The sequence below is a fragment of the Onychostruthus taczanowskii genome, unplaced genomic scaffold (assembly GCF_017590055.1).
Source record: "Onychostruthus taczanowskii isolate IOZ18803 unplaced genomic scaffold, ASM1759005v1 scaffold256, whole genome shotgun sequence".
NCBI classification, from domain to species: domain Eukaryota; kingdom Metazoa; phylum Chordata; class Aves; order Passeriformes; family Passeridae; genus Onychostruthus; species Onychostruthus taczanowskii.
The window spans coordinates 14,268-29,834 of NW_024499862.1; the positions used below are offsets into that span (position 1 = coordinate 14,268).

Consider the following 15,567-nt stretch of genomic DNA (forward strand, 5'->3'; position numbering starts at 1 on the left):
AATTGCTTCATCTGGTGTGTGGACGACATTGTCCCAATTCTATTTAACAGCTATTCAATCCAAGTTCTCTAATAGAAGCATGTCAGAAATTTCCTCCTCCCCTCCTCAACACCTCAATAAGTACTGGCAGGAGCTTTATAAATACATTCAGGCAAACATGAGATTTTTTTTTTACAGCAAACCCAAAACTGTAAAGAATTTTTATAGTTACTAGGAAAGGACTGATTAAAGTGGCATTAGATATTCCATAAAAAATCCAACCCAACCCAATCTACAGTTCTGGGAGAAGGTGACATTAACTGGCTTTTGCCAAGGGTTGTAACCTCTGGGGATGCTGTCTAACCTCAGAGGCAGCCACATTTGTTCCCCTGATGGAGGTTCTTCTATTACCATTCTTGTAGGAAAAGAATAGAACATCTGCCAACTTTTACCAGTTATAAATGTTATTTTAATTAAAAGCTGCATGAAAATCAAAGGGGTGCAGTTTTTTCTTTTTGTGAGTTACTGTGGCATTCAGTGATGTAATGCCTTGGGCAAAGGATGAGCTGTTACCCTGCTTTTCTAAAGTGTGCCAAGGACAAATGAGTAAAGAATTTAAAGAGATTTTTACTACTTTGGAAGTGAATTGCTGGGGACAACCCCAGCTTTGCAACTAAAGCAAGCAATTACTTTTAATTGATGTTTATTGCTAACTTGAACCTAGGTGCTGGTAAACTGCCCCAAAAGTCTGTAAAACAATGTAATCTGGAATTAATATATAAATCTCTTGACTCTCAGCTGCATTATCTTTTTCAAAACCAAGATTATAACAGTTGCACTTCCTTGTGAAATTAGACATTGCACAGCTGAAAATTAGTGATTTGTTTATAAAATAAACCAGGTATTATACTTTTAAAAAGTTAAAATTCCTAGCTGTTTACATAGGAATTACTTGAACAGCTCTCTGTATCTGCTTCTGTTCTACAGGTGCTCAAGTGCCTGAGGCCAGGGCTTGTGCAAATCTGTGTGCTGCAGTTATGTCACACAGCCTCACTTCTGAACACATTCCAGGTAAAGTCTCTGAGCTTCCATCGCTCTGGAAACAAGTGTTTATAGTGTGTTTCAGTATAATTTGAATATTTATATCTCAGCTTGTTGGGAACTCCCCATGTGTGGAGACATGAGGCTTGATTTCATGTTTCTCAGAAGGCTGATTTATTATATTATGATATATATTATATTGAAATACTACATAAAAACTATACTAAAAGAACAGAGAGAAAAGATCATCAGAAGGCTTGAAAGAACAAGAAAAGAATAGAATGAATAACAACATCCTGTGACTGCTCACAGCCTTGGCACAGGTGGCTGCGATTGGTCATCAATGGAAAACATTCCACATGGACCAATGGAAGATGCACCTGTTGCATTCTACAGCAGCAGAGTTATTGTTTACATTTCTCTCCTGAGGCCCTCAGCTCCTTCAGGAGGGAAAAATCCTAGCAAAAGGATTTTTCAGAAAATGTCATGGCTACATCAGCTACTGAGTTTCTTGTCTGAAAGTTGCTTGTATAAAACTAAGAGTAAGATTAGAAAACAAAGCCATTCACTTATTGATAATATAATTTATTCTAAAAACATCCTTCTATTCTTGCCATTATAAGTTATTTGGGTATGGAATAAACCAGCATATTTAAATATATTACATATAATCATATAATCTAGTGTTCATAAAAAAGGGGAAAATAATGGTGATATCCCTTATGACAGAAGAGGTGATTTAATGTATTTCTTTTATAGACAATAGATGTCATATTAGTATGCAGTGCAGACCTGTTTCAGATACAATTACTTTCTTATTTTTATCTTAAACAGAACACCCTGCTTGTTTGGTCAGAAGAAGAGAACTATGATTTAACATAGCTCTCTTGAGTTTTCAAGAAAAAGCTGTTTGTGCTGAAACTTGGGAAAGAATTTGCCAGGTACACTTAATCTCATACATTCTGCTTCTTCCAGATGTTTTAGTACTTTCTGTGACTTTTTGTATTTGTTCATCCTTCTTAAACTTGCTTGTAAAATAAACAAATATCCACTGTTATTTTCTGTGGCATTTCTGTGATGAGCTACTGGTGATGCTAGTGATATTTTTGGTGTTGCATAGATAATAAGACAGACTTGGCTTACCATCTTCAAAGAAAGGTCTACGAAATAAGACTTGACAGATAAGCTGCTAAACTGATCTGGAAACGTATGAGTGGCAGTCACCTTCTTTACGCCATAAAAGTCCAGCATCCTTTCCATACAATTAGATTCTTTCTTTCCTTCCCTTTCCTTCCCTTTTTCTTCCAAAGCACTGGTAGTGAATCGTTAAAACCGAAAATCGCGGACAAAGACTCTCTACCTAGTTAAAAGTTAGAAAGTGGTATGTTTATTATGTTGGGCGGCACAGAGGGGATCGTTCCCAAAACGCGTGACCGTAGCGCACAAGGTTCTTTGCCTTCTGTTTATTTCCCAGAATAACATATATTCGTAATCCCACCTGGAGGCCACAGACAAGACTGATAGTCAGCCAGCTACAGAGAGCGGCTCTCCGCCGTGGGCGGGCCCGGGAGCGGGGGCGAGGCCGGCGCCGGAAGAAGGGTTCGGTTCCGGGCCGCGCGGCGTCATGGAGTCGCTGTGGCGGCTGAAGCGGTTTGACGCTTTTCCTAAGACCCTAGAAGATTTTCGGGTTAAGACGTGTGGGGGAGCGCTGGGTGAGTGGGGGGCTGCGAGTGCCCGGGGAATCTTAGCGGGCCGGCGCTCGTCAGCGGCTCGGGGCGGCGGCGGTCGGGTTGCGGCGGGACTGACAGTGTTTCTCGTCTCCCCGGCAGTGACGGCAGTTAGCGGGCTCATCATGGTGCTGCTTTTTTTCTCGGAGCTGCAGTACTACCTCACCAAGGAGGTAAGTACCGCCGATGGAGCGGACACAGCCCCAGTCCCCCGGCGCTACCTCCGACTCGCGGCCGGAGGGCCCTCACCCCTACCCCCGCCGGGCCGCCCCCCTAGGCTGCCCAGGCAGCCGCTTCGCTCCGCATAGACCCGCGGTTCGCGGTATTTTTCTGTGCCCTGTCCGGTCACCGCGGCGGTGGGAGCGGGCTGCCCTCCTCCGCCCGTGGCGTCCCGCGGGGGGGACGGCGCTACGTCTCACCGCCTGCGAGCAGCCATGCCATGCCATGCCGTGCCCTACCAAGAAGGGAAAGCAAGCGCTGAAGCCCTGTTCCCTCCCCACGTTCAGAGATGCCCCTGTTATTTAACAGCACTGCAAATGGCAAGGGCTGGGCTGTGCATGGCAGTGGCTCAGCTGTCTGGCAAACCTCTTAAAAATCAGCTCCTGGGCCACAGCACCAAGGGAAATGGGCCTTTTGATTTGCTTACAAGTAAAATGGGACTGTTTTTCCTTTGTTCCCAGGTTCACCCAGAATTGTACGTTGACAAATCAAGGGGAGATAAACTGAAGATCAATCTAGATGTTATTTTTCCACATATGCCTTGTGCTTGTGAGTAAGACTTCTGAATGGTGATGATAATTTTTGTCCTTGGCAGGGACTCAAGAGGCTCAGTGTGCCCGTAACAAATGCATGTTTATAGATCACTTTCCTTGTGCGCTGGTTTCAGATTTGAGCATTGATGCAATGGATGTAGCAGGAGAGCAGCAGCTGGATGTAGAGCACAATCTGTTTAAACAACGTTTGGATAAAGCTGGGAATCGTGTAACTCCAGAGGCTGAGAGACATGGTAAGATGCTGTTCTGCCTGTCCTGGGTGTATGCTCTGTTAGTCTTTCCACTGTATGCCTGTTCTGTGGGGACAAGTTGACAGCTGTAGAGTGTTTAAATGCCACAAATTCTTGAATACTTATTACATGCAGATCTATTAAACTACTCTTACACTCAGTACTTTTGCAAGGAAATCTTTGCCCAGTCCCCCTGAAACTATGACAAAGACCCATGGATACATTCAAGGAATAAAGTTGCACAGTTCGTGGTCTTTTGGGATTAGAATTCAAGCAGCTGTTCTTGCAAAACTTGGCTTTGGTTGTATCTTTAAATCACAGTGGGTGAACAAATGGGACTATGTGGTTCAAGGAAAGAGCCCTTCTCTAGGGAAGGTTCCAGTGACTTAACCTTTAAGCCTAAACTTGCATTTTACTCCATAACTCTGCGTGTGTTAATGCACACCTGCATAAATGTATGTGAGTTGATCTATTGTTTGCAAGCTGTAATAAGTGATCCTTGGCTACATAAACTCTCCTCTACATTTTTTACATGTTATGACTCATCCTTGTTCTTTGATACCAACCAGAAAGGATTTTGACAAAGCATTTCAGTCACACAGTGTCCTGGTTTAGGGCAAATTTGGGAGAAAACCTCCAAAGGGGACCCCTCCAGAAAGCAAACGCACACACCCCCTCCCCCCAACCAGTTCGGGAAGGATTCCTCAGAGAGAGGTGGAAAGAACCTGTTTATTTAACAGGCAAAGCACACAAACCCCCCAGCACGCAAAATGAACAATACCGGATGACAACACTCTTTCACCGATCTGAAAAGGATTACAAATTCAGGAAGTCTCTCCTGGAAGTGGTCACTCTGTTATCAGTCCCTCCGGCACTGGGGATGGCTGCTGCAGGCTGCAAGGTGCAAACTCCTGGTGTTTCCCAGGTCTGGAGCAGGTTCAAATGGTTCCAAGAAAAGGGAAAGAAGAATAGTCCAGGGAAAATTCGGACTGCCTAGCTAAACTAACTAACAAGCAAAAGCAAAAAGCAGGAGCAAGAGCAAAGCGAAAGTAAGAGCAAAAAGCAAAAGCAACCCTATGTACTGCCCCATCTCTGTGTCCCACCGACTGCGTTAGTGAGCAGGCTAATAACAAAACAAAACTTCAATTTTCAGAGCCCGTCTTGAAGGCACAGGACATAATATCCAGCATAAACAGAACAGACGGCTGGGGATACAAGCATCATAACATCAACCTAGGACACACAGTAATACTGTTTTGACTTTTGCTTTCCAAAACATGAATTACTTATTCCCTTTTCTGGGAGTCAGTGTAATTCTGAGTATCAACATGACCAAATTTTTAGCTTTGTATCACTTTAGGTTTAACATTTCTGTTGTTGACATTGAAAGGCTAAACTAAGGCAAGAGCTGAACAACTGGCAGGCACAAGGGTTTCTCTGGTTGTCATGGGAATGTCGCGATAGTGTTCTTACTGCTGTGTCACTTAGCAGCCACCACAGGTTGTGCCTTTAAAAATTATTATCTGGGGACAAAAACTATTCTACATGTTTTTAAGCAGGTCCTGTATGACTCATAATGTACTGGTTGGGCCTACTTAAGACACGTTTTAGCAAAGCGTTTTTGCAAGTAATGTCTGATGCTTCAGCAAGGCTTACAGATAGCCAGTTCTTTCCATGGAGGCTGTTCTTGAGAGGACAAATACTATGCTTCTTCTTGGTTTTACTCCACACCTCAGCAGGCTACATACATACCGTTTTAGGTGGGTGTTGGGTGCAGGATGTGCAGTAGCACGTTGTGTGTGCATAGAGTATTCATTATGCATAGAGCAGAACAAGAGTACAAGATAGAGTTTCTAGATGTATCTCATCACTTTGAGTCCTGTTTTGTCTTAGAGCTGGGAAAAGAAGAAGAAAAAGTGTTTGATCCAAATTCTTTGGATGCTGATCGCTGCGAGAGTTGTTACGGGGCAGAGTCAGAGGACATTAGGTAACCTTTACACCTTTTTCCTATCTTCTTAGCGCTTGAATGCTGGTATGTTATATGCATATTTTTTTTCCAAATGTCTGTAAAGGTCTGTGCAATGAAATCCTGCTCTCAGGCACATGTTCAGTGATAAGAGCTGTTGTGGTTTGGCTGTGCCTTTGGAAGCTGTGCTCAAGACTGTTGAGAAGGTGCATCTGTAAGTTATTTGGATTGTCTACATGCCTGTTTGAGCAGTACAAAAGTTGTATCTCAGCAGGCAAGAGATTTTCTGGGCTTGTTTGGTGTCCAGAGCAGAGGTGTTTAAATTATTTCACTATTACATGAGCTATCTTGATGTAAAACCTGGTTATGCCCTGGCCTTGCCTTCTCACTTCTGCTGCTGGCATTGTATCCTTACAGGAGCAAAGACCAAACATCTATGGCTCACACAAACAACAAGCATCTTTTCCTATTTCTCATTCCTCCGAACAGGAAATTACTATAAGAATCGATCCATGATAGTCCATATAGGTTCTGGACTAATCTTGGCTATTTTTGGCTCAGTGATAACTTGGTTTGTCCCATCTGTCCAGTTGTATCCTTTCCCAGAAATGTTTTCATCTTGAGGTATTCAACAGCAGGAATTCCTTCAACATGTCCAGCAAAACATGAAACCAAGGAAGAAACCTGGGCTTTTTTTCTGGCAACCAAGGTATTGTACACAGGTAGAAAAGTACAAAGAAAGTTTGCAGTTAAGCCCCCCTTTAGCCCAATGTCTTGGCCTAAAACCAGAGGAAAGGAGCAACAGAAACAGGCAGGTGCTTTGTTCATGTGAGGAAGTTCCAAACTGCTCACAACTGTAGGACACTGGTGTTGTTTTTGTGGCAGATTTCCTTGCCAAGGGCTGCCTTGGCTGTGTAAATGGCCAGGTAGAGCCCTCTTAGAACTCCAGTCCTGTATTCAAACAGTGTGCATCCTCACTTCCAAACCTCAAAAGGCACATCAAGAAGCTCATGTTCATTCAGAAGCATTAGGCCACTTTCCTAGGTCCAGTCCCCAGTGTTTGTGTTGCTGCTTTGTTGAAGAGGAATTTGTCAAGGATTCAAGTCCTGAGCTGGAGCATCTCTTCTTAATGGTAAAGATGGTAAGATGGTGCTTGTGCTTTTTGCAGGTGTTGTAATACTTGTGACGATGTCAGAGAAGCGTACAGGCGGCGAGGCTGGGCCTTCAAGAACCCAGATAGCATAGAGCAGTGCAAGAGGGAAGGGTTTAGCCAGAAAATGCAAGAGCAGAAGAATGAGGGCTGCCAAGTGTATGGTTTCCTAGAGGTCAACAAGGTGAGAGAGAACTTTTGCTGTGAGCTTGCTGCATGATGGTGAGGACTATGAAAAGGCAGAGTTAGGGCACTCCTCTCCTTTTCCAGTTTTAGGTGCTTACAAGACTATAGTAGAATAACCTCTGGGATCCGCAACATCTTTGTGCTTGTCATGGGGTTCAGGAGGACAGTCAGGAAGAGCAGTGGGGAAGAGGCTAATTCTGGTTTGTGTTCTGTGCACTGGTAGGAAGGCATGGCAGCTGGAGGAGTTCGCCTTTTCCTCCCACCTGGGTACCAAGTCTTTTTGCTGAGATTTCTGGAGGGGGAGAGGCAGCTTCTTTGAGCTTGAATTGTTCCACCTGCCCTTCCGGTTTTAAATCAGAGGCCACAAGTGGGTGCCGAAGATAGCAGTAACCAACAACTCGCCTGCAGAGGTGTTGGAGATGTGAAGTGTTATCTTCTTTTGAAAAACAATGGAAACAAGGCTATTGGAGTTGGTTGTCAAGGCTGAAAATGCTCAGAGAGGTGGTTTATGCAAGTGATATATGAAAATACACAAGATGCACCAGGTAACTGTGTAACCTGTCATTTTGTGGGTTACCCCCACAAACACACAGATTGCATACCCAGGTACCTTCTAGAAGAAGTTGCACCCAGGCTATTTTTTTGTTTGTTTTTAACTTCAAACTCTGGGGTTTGTTTTGGTTTTTTTTTTTTTTCTTTTTGGGTTTTTTGTTTTTTTTTAATCCTTGTGTATTCTTCCTGGAGACCACAGTGTTTATTTCTAGAAAGTAGACCTTGTACTCTCATACCCAGACATTGTGATTTGAGCATTATCATAAGTATCAAACTGTTATGGGACCCTCTCTCATAATGTATGATGAGCAGGAAGATTCCAAGGGGAGTACTGGATGTAGGAATGGTCCAAGTGAGAGTGTCACTGGGGAACTTTTTGGGGCCTTTTTTTAGGCACTTGGAACTTTGCCCATCTTAATTCTCAACAGGTCTGCAGTTAACATAAGGCATAGGTTTGCCCAGGCATCAAAGATATTATACAGTGTGTGAGCTTGAAACATTCAAATCTTCCAGGGCAGAGTGCATGGGATTGTTAGTAAGTGTCAGGGAGGACTGGCACCTAATATCCATATCCCTTTCAGAGTCCAGGATGAAATTTTACCAGTTTGTCTTTTGCGGATTTTTGGGGGTTGGGTTGTTTTGGGAGGGGGGTTTAGTAGGTTAAATGCTTTGTTTTTGCATGCTCTTATTTTCATGGGTTTATACATTGGATTGCTCTTGATTATTGTTATAAGTGTTCACTCTCACTTTCTCCTCTCTTTTTCTTTGATACTGTTTTGTATTTTCTGAAGGACCAGTGAGTTTCCTACTTGGAATTAATTCCTCCTTTTCTCATTTTTATGTCCACTAAATAATCTGGATAGAACAGCTGTTATCCACATCAGTATTTAATTATGGATTTCAGCATCACTGCCTGTAATGAACATGGGGAATTCATACCTCTCTTAGGATAAAGTCTGCTGCTACTGTCACCTGTGAAAATGAGTTGGTTGGGGTCTGTCTTGTGTAAACAAAATCCTAAAAATCCAAACACCAGTACAACTGCTTGGCTTACATAGATTCAGACCATTTATGAATGTTTACTGTCTCTTGCAGGTAGCTGGAAATTTCCACTTTGCACCAGGAAAAAGTTTTCAACAGTCTCATGTACATGGTAAAGTATTTTCTTTTCCTGTTTATTGGACCTTTTGGTTTCAAGTGTGTCTTACCATTTTCTTTTAATATCTTTGCATTGCTGTCTGTAGTAACAGCATCACCACTTCAGTGGGGAGGACATTGTTGAAGTTTTGTTACAGTGGTTTGGAGCTATCATGGACAAATAGAAAAGTGGATTCTAGGGGTGGTGCAACATGAGTGTGGAAGGACTTGGTAGAGAATGGTTCTGGGCGGTCTCTCAGTTCTGCAAAACTTTGCTGCTTTGCAGTCAATCAACCTCAAGTAAAATTTTCAGCCCTGAACCTAACTACCAGTACCTCTGGAAGGGATATTTTCCTCTATTCATGAGGTTCAGAGTAAAATTTAAGTTGTGAAGGACTTCCTCGAGCATATATATGATACAGTGTGGCAAAAACAATAGTGGTTGTTTACAAAATCATGAAATGGTTTGAGTTGGAAGGGACCTTTAAAGGCCATGTAGTCCAACCGCCCTGCAATGAACAAGGACACCTTCCACTCTACGGCAGGTTGCTAAGAGCCCCATCCAGCCTGGCCTTGAATATTCCCAGGGACAGAGTGTCCGCCAGCCCTCTGGGCAACCTGTGCAAGTGCCTCATCACTTTCAACATATACAATTTTTTATATCCAGTCTGAATCTGCGCTCCTTTAGTGTAAAAGCATTGCCCCGTGTCCTACTGCAACAGGCCTTATTAAAATGTCTGTTCCCCTCTTTCTTATAGTTCCCTTTTGCTGTTGGAAGGGGCTCTCAGATCTGCCCAGAGCCTTCTCTTCTCCAGTCTCTCCCAGCCTCTCTCCGTAGAAGTGCTCCAGCCCTTGGAGCATCTTTGTGTGCTTGTGTAGACTTGCTCCAGCAGGTCCACATCTTTTCTGTGCTGGGCATCCCCGAGGCGGAGGCATCTCTGCATGTGGGGTCTCACCTGAGTGGAATGCTGCTGGGAATGAACCCAGTATGCAAGTTTCTGGATTGCCAGTGCGTATGGGCAGGTCATGTTAAGCTTCTCGTCCACTAACACCCCCAATTCCATCTCCTCTGGGCTGCTCTTGACTTGTTTATCCCCAGCCTGTATTGGTAGTGGGGGTTGCCCTGACCTAGGTGGAGCACCTTCCACTTGGTCATGATGTTCACTGGCCCCAGTTCGCAAGCTTGTACAGGTTCCTCTGGATGGCATTCTGCCGCTCAAGCACATCAACCTCACTACTCAGCTGGCTATTATCTGCAAACAGGCTAAGATGCCCTCAATCTCACTGTCAATGTCATTCATGAAGGTATTAAACAGTACTGTTCCTAACATGGACCCCACTTTTCCTGGTCTTCATCTGTATATTGAGCCATTGACCACTACCCTTTGCATGTGATCATCCAACCAATTCCTTATCCAGTGAAGAATCCAAACATCAAATCTGTATTTTTTCCTTTTATCATTCACTCCAGTTTAATCTGTACTGCTGAGGTTAACGTCAGGGGAGAATGTGAATGTGCTTGGTGAGAGTAACTGGTGTATTTGGAGAACAACAGACAAACTTTTGAGCACAGAAGAAGCACTTTTGTACAAACAATAACAATGAGAAAAGCCTGGTTTCCCCCATTATACTGATCGTTAGTAATAAAACAATATTTCACTTATTGTGGCAAAACCTCCTTTGTGTGCTTAAACTATCATGACAACAGCAACCTTACTACAGCCACAATCAACGAAGTCATGCCATATATGTTAAAGAGAAGCATCTCTGTATTACATCTCTCTGTAACAGACAGGAATGCAGGCTTGCTGCCTCAGAGCAAGTACTTTGTGTACAGAGAGGAGGGTATGAGGTCAGGGTAGCTCTCTAATTCCATGTCCACCAGAAATGCTGTACAGATGAATTACAATTCACTCAGAAAACACAGATAAACCCAAAAGGGCTGTGTAGTTACTGCCAACCTCATCCACTCATTTGCTTGTTCTTGCTGGCTGTATCTGATGGCCTCCTCTTTGTCTATGGAAAAAGAATGTGGTTGCTTCCCGCTCTCTCCTTTCCCCTTAGCGTTTCATAGGCCTTTCCTGTACAGGGCTCAGGGCATATCTTTCCCTGCTGAAGAGTCACAGCTTATGAAGCTGGTCATTTGTGGATGCCAGTCAACCTCTGAGCTTTCTTGCAGGATTTCTCTGAACCTCTTTCAGTTCAGCTCTGTCTGAAGGTACCAGACTGCATCCAGAATTGAGGTTCAGGCTAAGCATGAAAAGCAGTGGCCTAATGATTTTCTTCCTTTTGTTCTCTCTTGCTTTCCTAGTTATTTGTAATGTGGGATTTTCCTATTTACCCAGCCTTTTCCTTGGCAGTGTTTTCATGGCACTAGCCAACAAACAATCTGGAATTTTTCCAGACCCATAAGGAAAATGGACTACTCAGAGGGTGGTTGTTTTCTTGTACATGACTCACTGTAAGTTTTCTTTCTAATATTTTGAGGTTTTTTCCTCCCTTTAATTACAGGTAAAGAATTTGTATTAGAGGACAGAGTTCTGTGAGATATTTCCAGAACTCATATCTTGTTTGGATCATAGTTCCAGACAAGAACTTAAGTGCTTGTGGTGTTTGATTCTTTCAGTAAGATCTGCTTTAACATGCAGTCCTGTTAATACATTTAACAGAATGTCACACAGGATGAAGTTGAGTGTCTAAGAGAAGTCTGAATATTCCAAACTGTTGTTGAAAGTCACATTAAATAATTTTGCTAGACCTACTTGATGCAGAACTCTAATGACTGACAGTGTTTTTGCTTTTCTTTCTATTCTCTACTGATATGAATCAGTAGAGAATATGAGGGTGAAGAATATGAGCAGTGTGAAAAGTTCAGTCCACTGCACCATTCTTCTTGCCTCCTATTGGCGTTTGCCACGTTTGTACAGCTGATGGTTGGATTTTTATTTTGAGGTGGCATTGAAATACTGAAGATTGCATATCAGCTTTTCAGTTTCTTTTGTTGTTCCTCTCTTCTTATGCTGAGGGTTCCTGTTGTATCCTAGATCTCCAGCCAGGAAATGGGCATGGGCATCGCTGTGACAGTTGCAAGAGTCCTATTAAGCAGCACTTTGTAGATCTGACTGTAGATGTAATCCTGATCTGAGCTTCTGAACTCTATTATGTGCTTGGTGTTAACATCTTGAAACTGTAACTTCCTAGGGAGAAGCAAGTTGAAATGGCTTTATTTCAGAAAGTAGAATAAGAGGGGCTGACACACGTGGCAGCGCTGTGTAAGGTGCAATTTTATTTCTGTTCAACTTCAGTTTATATATATATAACTTTGTTTGCATAAGGTCTGTGTTGTCAGCTCTCCATTAGAGGCTGAGCACTTTACTACTAGAGGTAGTATTTTATCTTAGTTTTCACCATTACTATGTTTTAGTATGTATTGCTACTCATTCCTAATCTCAGGTCATCAGAATTGTCCTGTCTAGGATGACTCACATGGCTGATCTTATGCCTTTATGCCATCTCAAATGGTTAATTACCTATTAGCTAGTGCATAAATACAATGCTTGAACTTCTTGGACAGGTACTCCATCTCTGTTCTTCACATCCTGTGTTCTCTTAGAGTCCGAGCTGAACCTTTGGAAATGTGTTGCTTTTGAAGCAAGCAGTGATGCTGCTTTTCATCCCAAGTTATTGGAAGCATTTAAAATTGGTCACTTTAGGCTTGCACCATGATGTGACATGGACAAAATCCAATCATCAGTGTCAGAGAAGACCCCCAACTCTGGAATGTCTTACTGGCTGCAAATGGTCATTTGTTGTTCAGTTACACTAAGAAATCCCAGATCATTAGGAGGAGGATTGAAAGAGATTGTGAGGAGGACTGAAGCACTTCCAATCAGAATTCTTAACACTGGAACTAGTAGTTTTGGTTCTCCAGCATTAAGGGAGGCTAGAGTCAAACATTATTGATACTTAATAGTCTTCTGTTTTAAGCAGCACAGCCTCAAACCCTGCTTATTCATTTGTTTCTTGCTGAGGTTGGAGTTGCTTCACTGTTGTCTGTTTAGACTTTGAATCCTAAACTGGGATTTTATGTTTGGGTCATGCAGTGTGCTGCAGATTTTGGTGAAGTTCTCTCTTTCGCTTTTTCACTTTCACAGAATTACAGGTAAAGAATTTGTTTTAGAGGACAGAGTTCTGTGAGATATTTCCAGAACTCATATCTTGTTTGGATCATAGTTCCAGACAAGAACTTAAGTGCTTGTGGTGTTTGATTCTTTCAGTAAGGTCTGCTTTAACATGTAGTCCTGTTAATACATTTAAACAGAATGTTAAACTGAGATTTTATGTTTGGGTCATGCAGTGTGCTGCAGATTTTGGTGAAATTCTCTCTTTCAGTTCTGCATCTGCAAGGACAGCCTCCAGCATCAGGTGGGCCTATTTATGACTCTGAATATTGTATCTGTTTTCTTTTGCAGCAATTCACATCTCCTATCGTTCCTTCCTGTCTTAGAGGAAAGAGGAATGATTGGGTGATTTAGCTGTTTAACCTCTGACGTTTGTGTTTCAAGGGCTGCTGCCATGTCTATCCATGCCTTTACAGCGGCAGCCATCTTCTGCTTCATCTGCAGTAGTTGAGAGTGACTTTCCTGCCTGTGGAAACTTCACCTACCTAATGGTAGGCTCCTGAGGAGAGTGACATTATCTGTATCACTTCCATCTTTCTTGCTATATTTCTTATAGTGAAGGGGAAGCTGAGGGTTCTCATTCCTGCTTTAGATTGTCTTTGGGCCACTCTGTTGCTGAGGTGCCATCATCAGTATTTTTTAGAGAAGACATTGGCCATCATGCTTTTTTGAAAGCCAGAGAGCTTTTCAGGATTGTTTAAAATGTCTCATTAGATTCCTTCAATTGCTTAAAAAGAAGATGGTGTTGATGGCATCATTCAGGACATTCTGTCCTGAAGGCACACTCTGAATGACTGTGACAATTTCTGTGGATGAAGCAGTCTGTATGTGGTCCACATTTTGTGGTTTTCTTACACCCTACATGTCAGCTGGAGGAACAAAGTTATCTTTGAAGATGCTGTTTTTGAGAGATTACTGTTTGTTTTCATCCTCTTTTGTGATGATGGCTGTGGAAGGAAAAAACACAGGTTAGCTGCTCTTTGCAATGATTATGGTCTTGGAAAAGGAGCTGCCTCCTTGGAGCCACCCAGCTTTCCCTAGAAAGGTGTGAAGCTTTGTTATCTCTCTGAGAGTCAGATCCACTGGTCAGTTGTACATCTTCATTAGTGTTCTGTTTATTTATTTAATGAAGGGCTTCTTTCTCTCTCTGCTAGAGCTTATTTGACAGCCAGAACCTATTTGAACTCATCCTTGGATGCTGTGGATGACCCCAAATAGCCTGTCTTATTTTACATACTTTTTAGTGTTTTGATTACTGAATTGTGAAAAGATACCAAGTCTTTGACTGCAGACTGGTTGTCATTTTTCAAGTCCCTTGGCACCTTCTCAGTGTCAGCAAAGAGCAAGTGACACTAGCTCCTTTTTCCGCAGCGACTGCAGTCTCCTTCTCTGTTCCTTTCCTATAGCCCAGCTAGTTGTGGGCTCATTACTATTGCACAGGCCTCTACAGGTAGCAGTTGCTTATCTCAGTTCTTCTCCTGCCCAACAACATACTTAAGAAAAAATTATGTGGAATCAGTCTCCATCAGGACACCAGTTCAGTGTGAAGGAGATCCAAATTCTCTGATCACCTGTACATTATTCCTTCCATAGAGGAGGTGTGTATGAGCTCATTCTAACTTTTGTCCCAAAGTAGTGTCTGTTAGGGAACTATTTTATCCCCATACTGAATACTGAACACTGAGTCTTACTTCATCCTCAGCATTGCTGAGGACTTTTCTTTTTCCCCTAGTGACCTCCTACCACAGTTTGGTTGCCTTGGTGCTGAAAGACGCATGGTCTCACCCATTTATGGTGGACAAACTGTTTTCAAGTTATAACAAGTCTGTTTTGGAGACAACAAAAATGACATTTTCATTTGTTGCTTCACTATCATCCATCAGAGCTCAAGTTGTACCAGTTGTTGGGAATGCTTAACATTTGTCAGGTAGCCCTCTGGAGCGGCCTTTCCTTCTCCGTACCAAAAATCATGCTATCGTAGAAGCTCCAGCAGAGATGTGGCTGAGGGGATGAAATTGCTGTGGGAAGGATTCGGAGGCCCACACAGCTACAAGGCCCTGTAAGTCTACAGCTACTGATTAGTGTTAAATGTATATATTGCACAGTATTGAATACAAATGAACAAGCTTTTGAAGCAAACAAAAAAGGAGTTTACTTAACCTCCCTTGTGATACTCTGGTCAAACAGTTATTTTCCTGCCCCTAATCTTTCCTAGTATTCACCTTTGTCAGGATCTTGTAACAAAATGAACAAAATCAGCCTCATGATTTGTTATTCCCTCTGTGCATCAGGTGGGATGAAAATAGCACAGGACTGATTAAGAATAAAGAACCTATTACGCAGCTTTGAATGCTAATATGTTGTAAATATAAACCTTGAGTGCATATCTGAATAGCTTTGCTCCTAAAATGATCTCTCTTATGACTGAAAAATAATCTAAATATAACCAATATTGTTATTTGGCATGCTGCTTTGGAGTTCACTTAACATATGCACACATCCCAGTGTGTTTTTCCTTTTCGTGATTAATTACTGTATTTTGAGTTTTGTGTTGCACTTTAAATGATTGCTTGACCATGTGTCAGTCCTTTAGCTGTCTAGGGGGTGATTTGATATGGCCTAGAAAGCACACAAGCATAGATGTT

General features: G+C 42.5%; 1 protein-coding gene across 1 annotated transcript in view; it reads left to right on the forward strand.

Moving 5' to 3' along the window:
- The first annotated feature begins 2,612 nt into the window (after positions 1-2,612).
- Positions 2,613-15,567, forward strand: part of ERGIC3 (ERGIC and golgi 3) — a 32,369-nt gene continuing 19,414 nt past the window's right edge. Inside the window, exons 1-7 of the mRNA XM_041407155.1 lie at positions 2,613-2,732; positions 2,850-2,920; positions 3,428-3,515; positions 3,634-3,753; positions 5,644-5,737; positions 6,885-7,050; positions 8,700-8,757. Coding sequence (XP_041263089.1) covers positions 2,645-2,732; positions 2,850-2,920; positions 3,428-3,515; positions 3,634-3,753; positions 5,644-5,737; positions 6,885-7,050; positions 8,700-8,757 — 685 coding nt within the window. The 5' untranslated portion in view covers positions 2,613-2,644. The remainder of the gene's footprint in view (positions 2,733-2,849; positions 2,921-3,427; positions 3,516-3,633; positions 3,754-5,643; positions 5,738-6,884; positions 7,051-8,699; positions 8,758-15,567) is intronic.